Here is a 22,138-nt window from a genome sequence, read left to right on the forward strand (position 1 = left end):
TTTATGACCGGATTCCATTCACAAAACATTGACACAAAGCACGTTGGTTTGGCATTTAGAAGGAATGCATGCAAAACCACCCTTCCAAATACCAAATCAGTATTCATTTCTAAAGACATTCAGTGATTCAGAAATGCATTTTCAAATCGCAAAATAAATGCAATATATAGAAAAAGGGCTTTAGCTCTCAAGGACTCTCTGATTTACAGATTTGGTGGGTTTCTGAATTATAAAACCCTTCGCACATCTGGACGATAATTCCTTAAAGGTTTCAGCGAGTGCAATGTCTGCATTTACAATGGCCACAGTTGCAGATTGATTGTGTAAACTTAGAAATTGAGAAAGTTTCTTCCTTTCCTTCCTAGCCTCTGCTCCAGAAGTGAAACCCTGCCATCTTTGGGCCAGTAGCACGCTCCTTAACAGTGGAGGAGATCTGCTGTAGAATGCTTCTGAGCCTGTTGCTATTACGCCTGGCTACCGTCGGCTTGGCAGAAAACCCACAGGGCTGCTGGCTTCAAGGTGACAAGGAAATGGGGGCCCTTCAGGAAGGGGATATTGTTCTTGCTGGGAGCTTTCCTGTGAATTTTTACTCCACTCGGGAAGGGACAGGGAAGCCTTTCTCTGTGGCCCCAAAGCCAATCACCTGTTACAGGTAAGAGATTCACCTAACAACTTTTCCTAAGAAGAATGAAATACTGTAGAATAAAATCCATGACAATAATGTCTTGGGATGCGTTTTAGAGTTTGTAGGAGAGTGGTGCAAAGATTCTTAAAAGAAACATTCATAAGTATAAAAACAGATGTGAGGGGTTCTGATATATTTCTGATACTTATTGACTGTGAGGTCACCATGGGCAGACTTAGTGGAGTCTTGTCCCTGCAAGAGGAATTCTGATGGAACAGAAGTTTGATCTCTTGGAAAGGTGGACAATGACCAAGACAGAGTGAAGGCAGTGTGGCACTCTATTTCACATTAAAGAGGCCAAGAAGAAGACCTGCTCCCAAGCTTTGAAATACCTAGGAGCATCTAAAGGCTTTGGGATGCAGATGGAAGTGTTGCTTGATGTTTTAGTGATCCAGATTTGAATGTGTGGATGAATCTGCCTAGGGTATCACTATCACGTTCTTAGGGCACAAGGAAATCTTGGCCACATCACCCCTGCTATTAGAGAGAAGATGCAACTGGTCTGGTGGGCCATGAGTGCATTCACAAGGCAACATGGAAAACCCTCAGCCATCCCTTTACCTTGATTAAGACTTCAATAAATACAGAATGGAGCTGACAAAGGTATGAACTAGGCTAATTTCTCTGCTTTTCAGATGCCTGCACCAGGTCCACTTCTGTATGTTTGATGCTTAAGTTAATGATTGAAAAGAATACATGGCTCTATTACGATGCTGGTCAGACGAGCGTCCGATCGATATTGTTTCGGGAGTGGAACTGCACGACAAGCAAGTAGTTGGCAGTTCCACTCCCGATAATCTGATGTGACCACCAGCACAGCGATCGGAAACATAGCCTTAACCATTGCGACGTGTGTCGCGTCCTGCGAAAGGGCCGCAGCACAAGCTGCAATGGTAAAGGTTATGTTACTAAACATCTATGCACCGTGTGCCAGGCACCATGTGGAGCCTGACACATGGTTCATTGATATTTGGGGGTGCACTACATTTGCCCCCCAGGACACACAGTGGAGACCTAGAGGGGACGGGTTCCCTGTTAGGGCCCCCAAAGTCACTTTCTGACAGCCTTTCCATGTCAGAAAGGCTGACATGGAAAGGCTGTCGGAAAGGGACATCCTAATCCCTACAGCGGCACTGCCTCCATTGTGGGGATTAGGCTTGTGACCAATGACCCAATGGGATCCTTGATCCTGTTCAATGTGGCAATCAGTCCCTCCGACGGCATCGCTCCGACCACTGGCATCATAATACGGTGGTCCGACAGATGCCTTGGATGTCGGATGGACAGCCACCAACTGCCTCGGTGGCGGTCCGTCCAATATCCTAATGAGTCCTTCATAGATACATTATTACAAGACAGCTAAGCAGAGGCAAAAAGAATAAAAACATAGCAAAAAATGTGAAATTCACAAATTTTGCTTTCCATAGGGCCGATTCACAGAGACAAAATCCTAAACTTACTACTTATGGTATTCAAAAAAGGCACTTAATGATTTTTGGTATTCACAGAATGCACTTTCGACTCCTAACTTTACGTCTGCGCTCGGTCTGGAATTTCCGCACCCAGACCGTACTCTCCGACTAGGGCCGTACACTCTGGCTTGAGCTGTAATCTCCGGCTGGAGCTGGATAAAGTGTAATCAATGGGCCGGATTGCAATTTTTACAAAAAGGAAAATTAGGAATGTGTGATAAATGGTAGAGGAGGTCATAAAAAACAGTTTGGGCCGGGAAAAGGGTTCGGCCAGACACTACATCATAACCCAGAAAAGGTTTCTCCTTTGCATCACGGTACATGCAATGCACAATTTGTGCTCCCCTCAGTGTTAACTGCACAGTATGAGTGCAGGAGTAATGCCTGAGTTGTTGGATGAGTGCGTGGGTAGTGCCTGAGTGAATGGAGGAGTACATCTGTACTGCCTAAGTGAATGCTAGAGTGCAAAAGTAGTGCCTATCTGATTCCATGAGTGCATGGGTAGTACCTGAGTGATTAGATGAGTGTATGGGTAATGCCTGACTGGAAGAATGGGTGCAAGGTTAATGCATGGGTCATTGGATAAGTGCATGGTTAGCGCCTCAGTGAATGGTTGAGTGGAAGAATAATGGCTGAGTGATTGCATAGGTACATGGGCAGTACCTGCGTGATTGCATAAGTGCAGGGATACTGTCTGAGTGATTGGATGTGTGCATAGGTAGTCGCTGAGTGACCTTATTAGTGCATGGCTAATTTCTGGTTGCTTAGATTTGTACATGGGTAGTGCCTGAGTAAAAGAATGACTTCAACTGAAATGCCTGGGTCATCGGAGGAGTGCATGGGTAGCATATCACTGAATGAATGAGTGCAGAAATAGTATTAGAGGTGAATGGATAAGTTCAACAGTAGTGCTTGAGTGATTGCATGAGAACATGGATAGAGCATTGGTGATTGCAGAAGTGCAGGGGTAGTATCTTGGTGTTGCATGAGTGCATGGGTTTTGCCTCTGTGAAATGAAAAATGCCTGCATTATGCTATTAGTGCCAAAGTTGTGCTACAGAGATAGATGACAGCATGGATAGTGTTTGTGTGAAAGGATCACTACCTGGCTGATGACATCAGCAACATAATGAAAGTTTTTAAATAGCGTAAAGGATAAACATTGTTTTTAATAGAAATAAATAACATGACAGTGTTGAGTGCATAGTCAACACTGAGGGGAGGGCAAATTGTACACTGCTTGTACCATGATGCAAAGGAGTAAACTTTTCTGGTTTATGATGTAGTGTCCGGCCGTACCCTTTTCCCTGCTCAAACTGTTTTTCATGATCAGCTCTAGCATTTATCACACATTCCTAATGTTCCTATTTGTAAAAATTGCAATCAGGCCCATTGAATACACTTTATCTGGCCCCAGCCGGAGATTACGGCTCGAGCCGGAGAGTACAGCCCTAGCCAGAGGGTACGGTCCAGGTGCGGAGAGTATGCTCCAGGTGCTGAGAGTACGGTCCGGGTGCGGAAATTCCATCCTGAGTGCGGAGGTAAAGTTAGGAGTCGTAAGGGCATTCTGTGAATACCAAAAATCGTAAGTGCCTTCTGTGAATACCAAAAGTAGTAAGTTTATGACTTGTCTAAGATTAGTTCTGTGAATCGGCCCCCATGAAATTAACTAACGTTTAAGATTATGCAATTTTATTTCATGTTTCACCCATGGGAGGCTTTTTTTTTCAAAACATTCTCTCCAAGAGATTTTTCTCGTTCAAACAACTTTCCAGCTCAGACCTTATGTGGCTTTTTAAAAAGAAGAATGCCCTCACGTGAACATTTCATGAGCTATACAGATAAGCCACATTTCTCACCCTACATGTAATTTTATCTACATTTGCATAATTTAATGAAATGTCACAAAATAAGTATGTGATTTCACATATTCTTAATTAGTAGCCATGCCCAAATATCAGAGGGGATGTATACAAAAGCCTTCCACCAGCACCTGAAAGTTTGGACACAAAGGTTCTGACAAACAGCACAAGTGTGTTTTGTTTATGATTGTGCAATAAACAGCTTCCTCCAACTTTCCAAGAGAAAGCAAACAAATACTCCTGAAATATAATGTTTTGCTTCTGCTGCAATCATGGCTGCTTCATGTGCAACGCAGGGCCAATTTCCACTTGTGTTCATTGGCAATGTGATTTATTATTCTCCAACCCGCACATTGTGCCAAACAATATGACACAAAATTAAAGTCAGTATCAAAAATGCACTCCCTCACACCAATATTTTACTTCTTCCAATCAGTTTGCGTGCTCTCCCGGTTTTACTTACCCATTTTAATTAAGATATTGTATTTTGAATAAATCCCCTTGTGATAGGATCAAGGGGGTTACTTTGAGGCAATGCCAAGGAGAGCCCCCTGCTCTCAGTTTTCTAATATTGATCATCCAAAGATTTCTACTGAATTATTGTTTCTATATTTGTCTCTATATTTGTATTTTAATCCTTCATGCAAATTTCCAACTATTCATTTAATATATTTTCGAAATAAATGATAACAAATTAAATGCTTTTTCCATCTATTTCAACACCAACCCCTATGCATATACGCTGCATTTCATTCATCATTGTTTATTTTGGAATTTAGAAAAATTAGAAAATTGTATGAGGGAATAAAATACAGATATGGAGAGTATAATCAAGTTGAATCTTTTTAATTCTTTGGATGATCATCTGACGAGTCTGTGCCTCAGCGGGGGGGACACAACAGTGGGTGTAACCAAGCGCTTTACAACCTTGATTATTATTATTATTATTATTATTATTATTATTATTATTATTATTATTATTAATATTATACCTTTTAGAGCAGGGTCTCTCCTCTGCAGTGCTTCAAGGTAACCCCCTTGATCCTGTCACAAGAGGATTTATTTGGTAAACAATACACCACATCAAACAGTCGCTCACTGTTCACAATGCTACACTACATATCACACCACCCAACAACATGCATACCAATCCACTCCATAGAACACCTCTTCACAGTACCCCATCACACTCCCTGAACAGACCATGTTGTACTAAGGTTGCCAGCAACCAACACATCATATTATGATGATGGTTTACACTATAAACACACACATGGCAGCAGTGCTGGCTTTAAGGTGGGGGAACCAGTGCCACGGCACTGGCCACCAAGGGGGGATGTCCTGCATTTTGAGATTTTTGTAGTGGTTAACTGCATCCTATACTTGCTGGTGTTCCTGGCGAAATAGTGACAATTGTGACTCATCATAAAGTAGCTCCTGCTGGAAAGCACTTGTAATCGTATTTTATGTGGATAGCTCAGTGGGTTACTGCTTTTGCACTGAGATATTTAATTACTCGCATATTATACCTTGGAAGACTCCTAATGTAGCACAGTGAGGTATGAACTGGCACCAAGAAGCTGCATGCAAACTGCAATGCATGGGTTTAGAACCTTATGTTTTCCTCCAGTCTTTTGCTATTCTAAAATTGTTAAAAATGATTTGTTTGGGTAGAAATACATTCTTATTAGTGAAGTTATCACCAACCACTTTGTTATGTTTAAAATCCTGAGTTTGTGGTTCTCTAGACCAAGCACTCTTAAAATATACTGCCTACACATTTATATGGCATGTGACTGATACACCTTGTCATCCTCGTTGTTTTAAGTAACATTTCCTATGCATTGATTTACACACTTGTAATCATTCACTCCCTTTGTATCATGTGTGTGTAATGTAATATTCTCTGACACCCAACGTTGGTATGAGTGATGCTGAAGAATAAATGTAATTCTTGAGACTGGGGCTATGGAGTGATGAGGGACACCCTTGGAGGCTGGTGGTGAGGGAATTTGTACAGAGGAGGTCATGTGAGGTGCCAAGAAAGATTGATGCATTAAACAGCTCAAGCACTACAAGCGGCCCTGCAAGGCAACACCTCATATATTTGGCAGTGACTTATCATATGAAGCTTGAACTAGGTTTGTAAAGGTGAACCTGTGCATATGAGTCTCTACCTGCCTTGTGCAGCTGTAGTGGAAATATGAAGTTATACTTCAGACGATGAGGCTGAGCAGTAGCACAAGAGGCTGTAAAAGAAAACATGAAGCAGTAAAGAGCACAGGCTGTAGCTCAGCTTATGAGGATGGTCCTTGAAGGCCACACCTGAACTTATGATGCTGTATCTGGATATATGAGTCTATTCTTCGGCATATGACCCAGTTCCTGCGCATGCTATCAACATGGATGTTTCAAAGCACACATGACGATTGCTGTCATAGTATTGTGTGCCTGTGCATGATAGGGCCCTGTCTACAGCGTAAGATGGCCTCACTGATTTCACATCATGTTGAGGCCATAATTCAATGTACAGTTGATCACTAATGTTGCTTTTTATAGTCATCTCAGAATTTCACTTAGCATTTTATCCATGTTATACTTGTATTTTTATTATCGTACTTGTATTATTTCCTGTAATAGCCTCAGGTTGAAGAGCTGTCGACCTTCACTTCTTGCCATGTCATCTGGTGCACTGGTTAAGTGAACACTTCATGTGATATCATCTAGTCAAATGTCTTGTGATGTCACTTCCTGTAAATTCATCCGTGGCCACATTTCGGCAAATGCCACATCCCCTACTGAAGCCATTTTAGTGACATTACATAGGAGGGATAGATGCCCCTGAAATACCTTCTTGAAGCAGTAAATAAAGCCATACACATAGCCGGTATATCTTTCCTGACGTTGGAGGAAGCAAGGGACCTTAGACATGTGGACAAAAAGTATATATGGGCAAGATCTAGTAGGATAACAGTAGGTTGGGTTACAGCAGCCATAAGCCAATTACCATAATTGTTATTGTTTGTGTTATTCCAGCACCAAGTACAATGTCGGAGGCTTTCGCTGGGCGCAAGCCATGTCATTCGCCATCCAAGAAATTAACCAAAACACTAGCTTCCTCCAGAACATCACTTTGGGCATGCTAACCGCAGACACATGCCAGGACATGGCTAAAACTATACATGGAGCCCTGTGGATCTTATCAGGGAAGGAGAAGCCGGTGCCCAGCTATTATTGCCAGAAGACGCCTATGCCCCAAGTCATAATAGGAGCTTTTGCGTCCACGGGGATAGTTACAATTGCTGGCATCCAGGGGCTTTTTGGGCATCCACAGGTAAAACATTTGCCATACAGTCTTTGTGAAATGTTTAGTGATATCTCAATCAGTGGAGAAATGAAGCCATGGAACAAATTCTGAATTGAACTGGTGATGGTAAAACTTGTCAATGTATTTAAATAGGGTGTAAGAGGAGAAAAAAAAGGCATCCAGTAAGCAAAGGGAATACTAAAGAACAAGGCTTAATTAGAACAATTCGGTGCAGATGGTTGACACTGGCACTCATTTTCACAGAAAAAGATTTACTTCTCATCATCAGACTTTGGCCCAGAACAAGAGAGAAAGGCAGAACGGGACAGCGAATTAGGGAGAGAAAGATAAGAAAACAGTGGCAGGGAGAGAGATGGGGTGCAAAAAGATGACAGAAGAGTACAGGACGGAAAAAAAGACACAGGAAGTGTAGAGCAGTGGAAAAGAATGTTCTCTGGCACAAAATCGAAACCGAATATATTATGATACAGAAATATCATGTCAAAAATATCAATCAGAAAAATATTGTGTTTCTGCTCGGCGGTTGAAGTCCACTTGTGTCCTGAGGTCCCCATGACACAAAAGGCCCTCTTCACCCCAGTGTGCCAGGAGCCACGCTTGCAGAGTGGTGTAAAAAGGGGTGTGGCCTCTGACCACCTCGCTGCAATCCAGCTCTGTGGTGATTTTTAGAGGTACCTGGTGCGCTAGTTGGTCCCCAGGGACCCTCAGTATTCAAGGTGAATTAATTCCCCAACTTACAGTGGGCATGTTTACAGAGTGCTGCAGGGAGGGGGCGGAGCCTCCGGTGAGATGCTGGCTTTTTAAAAAAAAAATCTTTTTAGAAGGGAGGCTGTGTGCCCCCCCTTCTTTTACCATTTTTGGGGCCCTGGGTACCACATCCACCAGGGCCTGACCCATTTTTAAATGTATTATTATTTTTTAAACAGGAAAGGGGCCGCGTGGCCCCCCTCCCAGGCCACTTCTTGCCCCGGGGACCCCATTCCCCAGGGCCTGGCTTCTCCATTGGGGACCATGGGGGGAGCACCAATGCTCCCACGGTCCCGCCAGCTCCTTGCCTCCTGTGGGGGCCGGCATTGCATGTGCACAAGGGGAGCTTCTGACATGCTCTTGCTTCAATGAAGCAAAGCAGTGTTTGCTATGACAGGGCAGAAGCAGTGCTCCCGTCCTGCCATAGCAAACGGAAGTGTCCCGGGGGTGTGCACCCCGGGACATTGCAGGAGCCGGCCTGGGGGGGTGGTGGTCCCAAGGACCATCAAGGGCTCCAGGAGGGGGGCTGCATGGCCCCACTCCCATGTGTCTAAAGCCCTGGGGAGGTGGTGGTCCCCGAGGCTCGGTGGTGCGCAACAGACCCTTACATTTAATTAAAGAGTGCCCCGGGGAGGTGGTGGTACCAGGGGCTGTGTGGGGAGGGGCAGGAACCCCCAACACTTCATTTATGACTTATGTTAGGGGAGGTGGCGGTCCCCAGGGCTTAGGGGGCCCGTGAGGCCCCCAACCCTATTGAAATGAAGCTGGTGCTGGTGGTCCCCGGGGCTGCGGCGGGGCCGCTTGCCCCCACACATAAAATATAAAGCCCGGGGGAGGTGGCGGTCCCCAGGGCTGTGGAGGCCCCCGCAGGCCCCCACTACAGAATGCAGGATTGCCCCAGCGACCTGGCCCACCTGGGGGCTTTAAAAAACAATGCACGGGAGCCCGCGCTTAGCTTTTTTTTCATTTTCGACCGCGGTTCGCCCACCCAGCATGACCCGGACGAAAATATTAAAAACATAAATGCTTTTTTTGAACAGGCCTGGGGGGTCAGGGTGCTCCTACCCTGCCCCTTTTCTGTTTTTTAATGTTTCTCCTACCTTTTTACCTCTCACTCGGTCCGAGGCACAAGATGGCTGCCAACATTTCCTGGCTTGAAGTGTCGGCAGCAAATCAGAGGCAAGCTCGTGCTCGGAGGGCTCAGCCAATCAGATCTAACAATTCTCAAATATCGATATCTGTAAATCTTTAAATATCTCAAAAACTACTGAACAGAATTACACCATTTGTAATAAAGCATGCTTTCTGGACCAAGAGCTATCTCTCTGCCACATTTGGTGTAATTCCGTTCAGCAGTTCAGGCTGTAGCCATGTCTAAAGTTTCCTATGGAAATTAACATGGAGAAAACACGTTTGGAACCCTCTTTTTTCTCAGCCCCCCCTTGACGAATCACCCCGAAACTTTTAAGACAAGAGCTGACCTGAGTGATCAATTAGTTTTAAAAATTTTGTGAAGATTCGTCAAATGGCGCCAAAGTTATTAGCAAAACAAAAAATGCCTTTCCTATGGAAACTACGTTCTAACTATAACTACCTACTGGCGACTTCCAGTAGGTTATATATATGAGATTCTGTGACTACCTCCACTCACATTGTTCCACCATCATGAAAGAACACAGAAAGGTGGCACTTGAAACAGTGACTCACATCAGGTAGCTAGTTGCAAAAGTCCTTTTAATTTGTTCATTTTTCTTGATGCAAAGTGCCAGCAGTGCATATTAAGTGACAAAAAGATGACATACGCGTTTCGGCCAATGCCTTCGTCTGGGTCAAATTATGTGTGGTGACATTGGTGTTTATAGATGGGTTGGTTGGACCCTCCCCCTGTTAAAAAAAACATTAATTACAAAAGTTCTTATTTGCTGTTAAAGGAACCTAACACATTTATCTGAGTACACTCCTACTTTTTTACTTTTTTCGTGTGTCCTCTTTTTTACTTTCAAATCCCAGCATTATGCACCGATATGTACATTCATGGAAAATAGCGACTCAGATTTTCCTACAAACATGAGCAGAAAAAGAATAATCATTTACAACTAATAATATCATTAGCCTTGAAACAAAATTTTGGTAAAAACCCATTTGTAGCAAAACTTCAGCTTTAACTACATTGGATTCTATGCTCTACTATTTTAAAACAGATTGACAGTGGATAAAACAGGGGAAATAAACCTAATGTTCAGATTAATTTTCACATGTTAAGACATTCCCCATATTTTAAGATTTCTTAAAACATGTTTTGACAAGTTTGTCGATTTCTAAAGCCATGTTAACGTAGCACTGCATATATGTTCCTGTCAGCACCAAAAGATGCGATATACATTGAAGTGCAAGTTCAAGAATTTCATGACTTTCAAAGAGTCCAGCTGCCAAATCCTTAATTGTGCAAATTGTGCAAAATGTAAACATGTGTATGGTTATGAGACAGTTAAAGTACATCTTGGTCCTATAGATCTATTGATTGTTATTATCCGATTGAGCCCAAATATCAGACTTTAGACAGATAAAAACCATGTGCAAAAGCACAAATGCGAGTAAAGTACTTACTTGCAAACATATTGCTATGCACGCCGTTTATATACTGTCAAAGTGCATCTCATTGATGGTAAAGTACCCATTTCATAAGAATTGTATTTCATTACAAAAATGCACCTGAAAACCAATTCAAGTGCAAAAATGCGATAAAGTGCCGGGTGTATGTAAACAATAGCACATATATATATATATATATATATATATATATATATATATATATATATATATATATATATATATATATATATATATATATATATATATATATATATATATATATATATATATATATATATATATATATATGTATATATATTTTTTTTCTAGGTGCATAGATGTAGAATTAAGAATCTATACTTTCTTTAAATACACCCACTTTTCAATAGTTTAACACTTAATATTTTTGCCATGATGTTACTGTGTCAGGATCTTCCCAGACGCGATATTCTGTAGAGAAATCTTTATTTTATGTTCAGGCAGGTTCATTAGGAACCTTATAAAACGGGTGTCCTGCTAAACTGGCATATATTTGGATTACACAGGAGTAAAGGGACCACAAGAAGTGCTCAGATACTGAGCCTGAGCTTGCACCTGTTCAAGAATATGTCACCAGAACTCCCTTCCTACATTCTCTACAACAGAGGAAAAATAGATGATTGATGGGGATGTTGCAACATCCCTATAGACGGAATACTTATAACTCAAACAAGGAAGAATGGAAAAGCAAGAATCTAAAACTCTATATATTCTTTGATGGCATTCCCTGCTAAATGACGTGGTGGTTCACATCAGTAGTCAGCAGGATTTTGAAACACTGGCACCAATTTCAGAGGACTTTTTCAGCTAATACCAACTGTATTGTATGGATACATCACTTCTTTTTCAAACTATTGTAGCTCACCTATCATGGTGAGCATTTCAAGGGGGGTTTTCTCTTGCTTTGGAAGGAGCTGCACCTCTAGATCCAAGAGATGACATGATTGAAGCTAGTTTAAAGCTTGCTCTTTCAGCAGTAAATTTGTTTTTGCATGTAGCATCCTATGTTGCATCCGTCACTGAGGTTTTCTTGAAGGACATTGAGAATCTTTTCAATGTGATGTGAGTTTTTTATCAGGCACTACTTTTGATGATCCATGGTCTGTGACATCAAATACTGCAGCTGTTTTATATCTCAACTGCAGCTATAGAAGAAATCCTTGGAGCTTGAAGCAATCCAAAAATGAACTATGTTCAGTTTTATGAACCCCTGCAGTTTGGCCCTAAGTTAAATGCGTTAGTAAAACAAACTGTAGGAAAGTAAGATCTGCTTCTATGGTTACCCCTCTTTTTGCTTGAGGTGATGTTGTTTTGACTAATCTGACTGGGATCCTGCTAATCAAGTCCCCAGTCTATCTGCTTTCTCCCTAAACTGTTGTGATAAGTACTTACATACACCCCAGATTGGATACTGGGGTACCCTTGTCAGTCAATGACCTGGCGACGTTACACCACGCACATCACGTGACCGACAACCCATCTGCTAAGAGAGATGCCTCATTCGGCCGCTGGCACAACTACATGGTGGTAACTGGACTAAGGGTGAGACAGAGCTCCACCCTTAATGCAGGCACGGCCGCAGGTGATGGCTCCAGTCACAACAGGCATTTTTATCCCTTCTCACAACATGTCGGCCACTAGGTATTTGGTGGTATTTGCATAGATATGAGGGGCATGATAAGATCAAGTACCGGATATAATAACTAGGGAAAGAATCTACACGGGCTAAGTGAGACTGCGATACAACACAGAGATCACTGGCCATTACACGAGGTGCACTAGGTCCATAAACCTTGATCGATAGAGCCCGGAAGGATTCCTATAGGCCTATACTTATCTAGGAATACTGCATAACCTTTCTTCTCCATGTTGTAATTCTCCCCCAGAGTTTGACTACAGGGGGTTCTCCCATTTACTCGCCAGTTTTACTATGATCAGATATGTAACGGTCTCTGTGCTCTGACGTGCCTCCCCTGGCCGCCACTTTGGAGCGGGGAGCGGTCTAGTCGTTACACAAGCTGGCACATATAAAAAGGGACGCTGCGCGCAGCGGGCATGCCGAAGGCGCACACAAGGCAAGCCCGTCTGCGCCCGTCCGCGACCCGGGAGAGACCAGAGCCAGAAAAAATGCTGGTTTATATTCACTTAACGCTGCGAACTGTCATCGCGTACTAGCGTACAGTAGGCAGCAACTGAGGGAGCTGGACAAGGAGGGATGTCAATGCCCCCGCCACTGTTTAGCGGCTGACCTGTGCAAATTGTTTTGCAACAACTGACTTCGGAATTTTAGTGTCCAGCCTAGTGACCAGGATTACCAACTCGGGAAGGAGTGTGTTGGTGAACCAGGTGAGGCTGAACAAATGACAGAAAAATTAAAAATGTCTTTATTGAATGTAAGGTCGATGAAAAAACACGAACTTCAGCTGTATGATCTCCTTCTAGAGAGTCAGCCGGAGATAATGTTTCTCACCGAAACATGGTTAAATGAAGGATCGAACCCTACCGTTGCTGGTGCTCTTCCCCCTGACTATAGGATACTGAGGAAGGACAGAGAGTGAGGCAGAGGTGGAGGGGTTGCGATTGTTTATAAACAGCCTCTGGTTTGTCAACAGATATCGTTAACAGAACTTATAGGAGCTGAGTGTCTTGGCTTTAGTTTAACAGTGTCCCCCCATCAAACGATTGCTGGGGTCTTGATTTACCGCCCACCTGGGCAGGCCGGAAGTTTTCTAGAATCAATTGGTCCTGCTATCACACCAATTATGTCCAAATTTGGACAATGTCTGATATTAGGGGACTTCAACATTAATTTTGACCAAGTCATGGATGCAGATTCAGTAAAACTTCAGGAGTTATTTAACATTTTTATGCTGGCTCCTCATGTAATACACCCCACGCATGAAAAAGGCCATATCCTAGACCAGATTTTTTCCACTACAAAGTTGGAAGTAGAGGCCCCCTAGCATATTATCTGGTCTGACCATTTCCTGATCAATTTTACAATAGCTAAGATTTTAACCAAACCATTGAGATATTGTAATCCTCGATCAGAGACTTTTAGGTCTTTTAATCAAGTAACCCCTGAAACAATTGCTTATATGCTTAATAAATTTCCCCCGGTGGTCAAAAACAATCTGGAGCACGATGCTCATGCGTTGGAAAATTGGCTCCAGGAGTACAGCATGAAATTGGCCCCTTTTAAACTACGAGTAGCCAAACAGGGCCGAAATTCGGCACCATGGTTTACTGAGTCTCTGAGAAAGAGTAAAAGTGCGTGTAAGATCCTAGAAAGGCGATGGAGAAGGAACTGCGACCCAGAGGAAAAAATAACATATAAAGGTGCTTTGAAGGCTTATTATGCAAAAGTCTGTGATGGTAAAAAACTATTCCTGGCCAGGAAAATTGAACAAGCAGAGAACTGTGCGAAGGAACTGTTCAAGATTGTTAAAGACTTCATCGTTCCCCTTGCCTAAAAGAGCCCTTTCTCTCCCACGGCCACCTGGGCAAATGAAATGGCCCAATTCTTTTATAACAAAATCCAAAAAATCCAAGATTCGTTTGGGAGTCCCGGTCATAATGTGACTGGTAGCATGCCTAGCTCCTCTCCTATAAATCCTTCTAGTTGGAATACTTTGTCGGAGTTTGTTCCTATGACTAAGGAAGCCTCCCTAAAGATTATGTCAGTTTTAAAATCTGGATCACCTACTGACCCTATTCCGGCAAAAATATTGGCAACAATTGCTGAAGTCATAAATCCTGCTGTGAATAAAATGTTAAATCTGAGGGAAGGCTTCCTGAAATTTGGAAACATGGAAAAATTCTCCCTCTTTTAAAAAAACCAACTGCGGATCCGTTGGTAGTCAGCAATTATAGGCCGATATCTCTCTTACCGTTTTTTTCTAAAGTGGTGGAGAAGTATGTAAACGCAACCCTGACTGATTTTATCGGAAAAAAACAGATGCTCCACCCGAGTCAATCAGGCTTCTGGGCGAATTTCATTACTGAAACGGCCCTGTTAGAAGTTGTTGAAACCATTAAAAATTCACTTGATACTGGAGGCAAAGCAGTACTGATATTACTGGATTTATCAGCGGCCTTTGATACCGTGCCCCATGATAGGCTCCTTCTTAGGTTGAGGGAGAATAATATCGGGGGCACGGTTCTTAGATGGTTCTCCTCCTTCTTAAGTGATCGTCAGCAGACAATTTGGGCCCCGCCTTTCTCTAGTCCTATTCAAGCCTTAAATGTAGGGGTTCCTCAGGGCTCGGTGTTGAGCCCTACCCTTTTTAATATTTATATGGCCCCTTTAGGCCTATTGGCCGAAAAATATGGGGCAAAAATTATATCGTATGCAGACGATACACAATTGCTTTTTACTTGTGGAAACAAGGAGGCGTTCGATGGAAATGAAATTAACATCTGTCTGACTGAGGTGTTCAACTGGTTCAGCCAAAACCAGTTACTCTGTAATTCAGATAAATCTGAAATCATCTTCTTTGGACACACCCCAGACAATGAATGGCGCAAATGGTGGCCAAAAAATTGCGCCCCCCCAGCAAAGCCGGCCTGCACGGTAAAAAATTTAGGAATAAAAATCGATTCCGATTTGACCATGAAAACCCAGGTCCAATCTACGGCTGGTACATGTTTTGGACTGCTGAAAACTATGAGAAATTTCCTCCCTCTTCTCCCAATCGCACATAAGAAAACAGTGGTCCAGGCTTTGATCATGTCCAGACTGGACTATGTAAACGTACTGTATCTGGGTCTTCCAGACTACCTGTTGAATCGTTTGCAGGTGGTTCAAAATGCTGCGGCCACGGCAGTTTTGACAGTGGGGCGTAGAGACCATATGTCCTCCCATCTGAGTACCTTACATTGGCTGCCAGTAAGACAAAGGATATGTTTTAAATCCTTGATTTTAACGTTTAAAGCCATCAATAAAATTGGAGCACCATATCTTAGAAATAAGATTCAGCTCTATAAACCCTTCAGAACACTACGTTCCTCCTCACAACAATTATTAAATGTGCCCAAATTTCTCTTTTCTCGTAAGGGTGGTCGCTCCTTTCAGGTGGGCACAGAAAAGCTATGGAATAGCCTCCCTCTCAAGCTGCAACAGGAATGCAACCTTTTAAATTTTCGTAAGGGTGTGAAAACTTGGCTCTTTCAAGACTAGAATGGTAGTGTATGCTAGTTTTGCTATCTGTGTCGGGGTTAAACCAGCGCCGGGACACTCCTTGGAGTAGCTGTGCGCTTATTAAATACCCCATAACATAACATAACATAACCTCGGTGAGTTGGGCCTTTCGTTGCGCTGGATGTGTGGGCGCTACAAGAGCTTGAGGGACGGCTGTCCTTTAAAGTACTATTCTACCTGACACAATCTGAGGGTAAGTTGCCCCAGGTTGGATGATATGTCCTATTAGAGACATATGTAAATATTGCATAATCGCTAAAGGCTTTACCTGGATACAGAGGTGGAACATACGTGCTGCATTTATTATTTATCTTTTGGAGAGTTTTGTTTTTATACTTGGAGTTTGACAGGTTTGTTTATCACAGCCGGTATCCCTTGCAGAAGTAACTGATTTTCCTTGTTTTTACATTTTTGCCCACAGATCAATGGATGTGTTCTACTTACGGTGAACTTTTCTCTGGGAACTACTGGTTCCAGGGATACCTAATTCTGGGTACAGAGGAAATACAAGTCACTGGGATCAGAAAGGTCCTCAGGGATTCTTGCGTGACCCAACGTTGTGGGCACCTGATACGCAGCAGAAACATGTCAACACTTTGGCAGTTAGGAGGGGTGAAGGAACTCCTAATACTTTCCTTTCACCACCATCCTTCACGTTTTTAGCTCTTGTGGGTGGGTCCAGGAATACATTTTTGCACGGAGACACCACTGAACTAGTTTTAACCTTCACTGCACTTCTTCTTTTGGTGACCCCAGAATTATATCTATATATCATTCTTTGTATGTTTGTATTGTCTTTCACTCCCATTTGCTCAACCCCAGGCGTGGGTCTCTGCAGGGTGTATTGATGCAAGCTCAATGATGAAGCATGTCACAATATTGTGAGTGATGGCAGTATTTTTCACTGAGCACTTGCCACCCTTCTAGATCGTACTTGCTACTCCTCTATGTGTATTAGAGTTGTGATTGGAGAGGCCGGAGTAGTGTGTATTTGCCTTTCCCACCTTCCGTGTGTGATAAATTCCCTTGTCAGTCCCTAGTATATGGTACCCATGTACCCAGGGTATAGGTACGCCAGAGGTTTCTCATGGGCTGAAGCATGTATTATGCCACCCATGAGAGACCATTCAAAATGGAACTTCAGGCCTGCCATTGCAGCCTGTGTAAGTTGGTGTTTGCACAACTTACTAAAGATATAGGTTTACTATAGCTAAGGGTCAATGCACTTAAAACCTATAAGTCACCCCTAGAGCAGGCCTTTAAAATTCTGAAGGCAGGTTGCTCGGTTCTAAGTGAGAGAACCCCTGCAGCCTATGGAGTCCATTCTCCCTGGATGTCAGTGAAGCAGCCATATATCATAAAGAGGGGCACTGCGTCATTACGCGATAACCATCTCGAAATCAGCTGCAACTAATCCAAACATGTTGGAATCATACCCTTACACCATAAACACTGTGGGAGGTAAAGAAAGAAAAGGAAGAGCCCTCCATTAGGTTATCAGTGTTCCCGGTACCAGAGACACATTTTTGCCCTCCTGCTGCTGAGCCAATCTCGCGCAGGGGAAGGCAGAATAATAGGCATCCTGTCACAGGGATAGGCGACCACCTCCCAGACAGGATTCAGTGTATTTGGACCGGGTGGGTGCGCTTGCCAGCGCCAGAAAGTCTGCACGAGGGGCACATTTGGTGTCCCTGTGCATAGTCCAGTTCAAACCAGTCCTGGGAGCCCTTGGCTCCCACTCTGGCATGAAACTGGACAAAGGACATGGGAGTAACCTCCCCCCTGTCCAGAAACTCCCCTGGGAGGGTCCCCTGAATCTCCTCAACCCTTTACCTAGGGTACTTGAGGGCTTACCTTGGTATAGGTCCATAGATCTGTCGTGGGATAAGATTCAGATCAGACACCACTGCACTTCTACTGTCTGGGCACTCTGGACTTCGCTGGACTACATTTGGGCCTGACTTTATCTCCCTTCCAGTCTGCTGCATCGTCTATCCCTGTGCATCATACAAGAACCTTCCAAGGCCTGCAAAGCATCAAAGACACCTGAAGAAATCTTCCGTGGAGTGAAGGAATCACTCCCCTGCATTTGCAGGCACTGCAACAAAGTCGACCGGTCTGCAGATCCTGAGCTCCTCTGGACTGCGTGGCCTCTGCAACACAGGTGGTGGTTTTCCACAGCTTCAGAGGCTTCCCTGCCCTCTCACCATGTTTGAGGCCAGTATACCTCATGCCGGTTGCAATAATTGAATCCCTGTGCACCACGTCCAACTTGCAGTTTTAAAGGCTTGTTGGCTTCCTTCCAAAAAGATCTTTGGGCTCCAAGTAGCCCCAACCTCGAGTACCTCCAGTGACCAGAATGTTCACCCACACCACATCGTGTGCATCGTGGCCTGCATCTTTTGGTGAACTGCTTGAGGTCCTCTTGTGACTCGAGTGCCTCCAGCATGTGGGTCCACTTGAGGGTCCCACTCATTTCTTTTGGGCTCCCCTGATTGCTCGGGGACTGCACTGACTCCCCTGCTGTTGGTGAGTCCCCTGGACCTTGCTGGTCCTGTGGTTGCTCCTTCTTCGATTCCTGCATGGCTTGCCTTTGCCAAGGCTTGTTGGTGCTCCCACTGGACACCGATCCCTCAGCACTCAACATCCTCTATGGGACAGCTTGTGCACGGCTCCTGGTCTTCCTCAACTGCTTCGCCTGGTCCTCACAGCTGCAGAGTCAAGGCCATTGTCATCTTCCCTGAAGCACCCGACATTGGAGGGCATTCGTCTTCTAAGTATCCTTGTCACCCCTGAGTGACATAGACTCTGTCCCCTCTGCTTTCAGGCACTCCTCTTCAAGAATCCATGTTTGGATCCCCACAGACATTTTCTCCTCTTCTAGCAGCTGATGTCCTGCATTGGGTTCGATTGCGATTTCCGACACCACTTCACACACATATGCACCCAGCTTCCCTGGTGTCGGTAACGTGGGTACCAGGGTATCCACGGGTGGGGTGGTTCTCCAACCTTCTGCCTTCCATGGGGTTTCTTCAGGGTCAACTGGGAAGGGTTCTTAAACTTTAAAACTCCAACCACGACTTGCACATAGAGTTGTATGGAGAACACGGTTGTGTTTCCACACTGCACACGCTTTCCGTGGGGTCCCTATATACACACCTTGTGTGGTTCCTTGTGGTCCCAGCAATTCTACGTCCTCTTGACATCATGCTGACTAGCGTTGTGGTTCTTATACCACTTTCCTAATATATGGTTTGTTCCCCCCCTGGGGCCCACTGTGTATTTCGTGCTATATACAGTGTTTCTTGCTAAAGCATTGTGTGCATTGCGTTTATCTCCATGTAGGAAATATTGGAACGTACTATAGAGTATTAGATAATTAATACATATTTTTATAAATACCTGGTGTGGTTCTTTTTCACTTAATCAATACAATAAAGATTGCATTCTGGTGAAACAATCTGCTTTTTACTCCTTCTGGACTAAGCCTGAAGGGTGCTCTCCACAGCAACCACTTAGAGAGCTCTCTAAGGTTGTCTAAGACCTCTTAAATCACCATAAGGATTGTCTGGACTGGTGCACAGTGCCCACTTACATTAGTGGACATCATATACCAGGCCAGCTTCTCTCACAAACCTTAAGAGAAGAGATTTTTTGACCAGCAGTACCTCAACAATGTTTTTTCGTCTCCAAAGATTGTTCAACCACAATCTCAACAGCAATAAAGGGTAACCAAATTATGATAGTGGCAGGGTTCCAAGGGTTACCTCACTCAAAAAACATGGACCTCAGACAGGCCACAACCACTTCCATCCTCAATATGACAATTTATTTATGGGTGGGAGGTCAGCCAGGGGCTGCAAATCACTTTAAATAATGAACAGATTTTCAGGACCAGTCAATCAGGCAAGAAACCTTCGCACGGTATGTCATAAAATTCAATCTTCTGGTACCTTTAAAGTTAAGACCCACAATAATGCACAGAGCTCAGATAAAAGCAAAGGTGTTTCAAAGAGGCTTTGAGGAAGTCTTAGAAAAGAGATCAATCAGCAATTCACAAGTGAAAAATCTATGGTAAGGTTACAACTCTTTCTTTTTTCTGTTTCTAAAACCCTCCATTGACTATAGGCCAGTCATCGACCTCCCACGTCAACCGGTATGTGACCAACAAAACCTTTCACATTGCTTCTCTACAGTCCATCAATCTCTTAGTGTGTGAGGGGAAGATTCTCAAATATTTCTAGATTTCAGGGAAACATACTGTCATGTAAATATTAATTTAGGTTTCTGTGTTTGTTTACTACCAGTGAAGTATTGGCCATTGGTCTATTAGGATCTCCAGTGCTAATCACCAATGCACTGGGAATAGTGGTTGCCTTACTTCATGAAGAGGGAACTTCGTTTTTTCCCATATTTAGGTGACTGGTTAGGATGTGTAGCTTCTGTCCCTAAGAATGTTCAAGATACTTCATGAGTCTGAGAGTTTTTGCAGGTATTTGGATGTTTGCTGAATAGAGAATATTTGTATTTAGAGCTTCTTCAAGACTTGCAGTTTATTAGAGTTTGTTTCCAGTTCTTGGTGGGAATTCCTTCTCTTCCAGTATACAGAGCAAGTTCCACAAAATCTAAAATATTCTTTGACCAAAAAATATTTCACCAAAAACATCCTTGTTCAGTGGTTTCTAACAGCCAGAAGAATGGCTTATCTTTGGGCACATCTACAGTTTAAACCATGGTTTCCATTTCTCCAGAATAATTGTTCTCCCTGGGTAAAAGACTACAAAGCCTTCATTAATCTATCATTTCAAATACATTATGCACTGACATTGTGGCTCAAGAAAAAACATTTCCAATCAAGCGCACCTCAAAATCCTCTAAACCTTTAATTATAATAACAGATGCCAGTCACCTGAGGTCAGGTTCTACACTTGCAAACAATGTTACCAGGGTCATGTGATTCCCCTTCAAATTATTAATCATTCAAATAGACAGACTTGGCAGAAGTGTATAAGTCTTATCTAGTATATTCCTCAGTTAACTTCACTCACTCAGTCCTGTGAAGAACAGACAACAAAGTGGCAAGAGCATACACCAGGAATCCCAATTCCAGTTTGGCAGTACATTGGCCAGAATTCAACCATAACATCCCACAGTCGAATTTTCTGGTTCTGGAAAAGATAACTGTAATTCCGGAGCGTGATAACGCCAAATGGTTATCACAAAGGGAAATATGGTGGATAAAATTTCTGAACACCATGATGCCCGCTGAATTAAATGATAAATTGGACATGGGTTGTTACCTGTAATATGTGACAGTGACCATTATCATAGCTTCTTGTGCCAGTTCTGAATTTCTACCTCAGAAGAAAATAGTTCACATTTCAACACCGATACCCAAACTGGAATGTAGCATGGTGAATGCACTTCACATTCATGTAATGCTGTTACACTGTGCACACTGCAGTTCGTGAGCATTTAGATATGTTATGTCAGTGGTAACGGTCTATTATACGCTTACTAGACAAGAAGTTTACACAGCTTTGATTTAATTTATATGAAGTCTGATGTAATCTATGTACACATTATGTAGAGTTTCAATTAAGCTGTCATCTAAAATCTGGTACACTGCACTGTTTACACATTCAGGTTTACATTTTCAACATTATACATCACCTACACCATTCCTTCACTAATGTGGCCTACACGTGTGACGATACACACATAGTTTACTGGTACTTTTTTTCATACACAATCGGTCAGACTACTATAGTTCTTGTTTATCTGTCTTTGACTATTACCACTTAACAATGCACATGAATCATCGTGAGCTTTCTCACTGGGGTAATTCAGAGAGGAGTGCTTCAGTTTACTTATTGTATATATTCTTGAGGTCATTGTTATGCTTAGACAGTATTGTAGAGTGTGCAGCCACATCGGCACACATACGAATTAGAGTGTGTGATTGAGAGCTACCATTATTTGTTTTCAGTGGACTTCATTAAGTCCATTAGACTGAATTTAGATCTTCCTAAGATGTCCACCATGTTAGCCACCATGAGTGTTATGGGCTTGTTTTAAAACCATCTTCACTATCTATGATACGCGTGGATTTAAACGGACAAGTGGATGCATCACTTCCTGTTTGAAGAGGATACAGAGGACGCAGAAATCATTGTTTGAAGTTTGAGGTGAGACGCCAGCGGTTTAGATATT

General features: G+C 43.1%; 1 protein-coding gene across 1 annotated transcript in view; it reads left to right on the top strand.

Annotated features, from left to right (window-relative positions):
* The first annotated feature begins 530 nt into the window (after positions 1 to 530).
* Positions 531 to 22,138, top strand: part of LOC146782683 (extracellular calcium-sensing receptor-like) — a 316,336-nt gene continuing 294,728 nt past the window's right edge. Inside the window, exons 1-2 of the mRNA XM_085637178.1 lie at positions 531 to 652; positions 7,056 to 7,353. Of these exons, the coding sequence (XP_085493304.1) occupies positions 531 to 652; positions 7,056 to 7,353 (420 nt within the window). The remainder of the gene's footprint in view (positions 653 to 7,055; positions 7,354 to 22,138) is intronic.

Source organism: Triturus cristatus, chromosome 12 (assembly GCF_964204655.1).
Source record: "Triturus cristatus chromosome 12, aTriCri1.1, whole genome shotgun sequence".
Classification (NCBI taxonomy): Eukaryota; Metazoa; Chordata; class Amphibia; order Caudata; family Salamandridae; genus Triturus; species Triturus cristatus.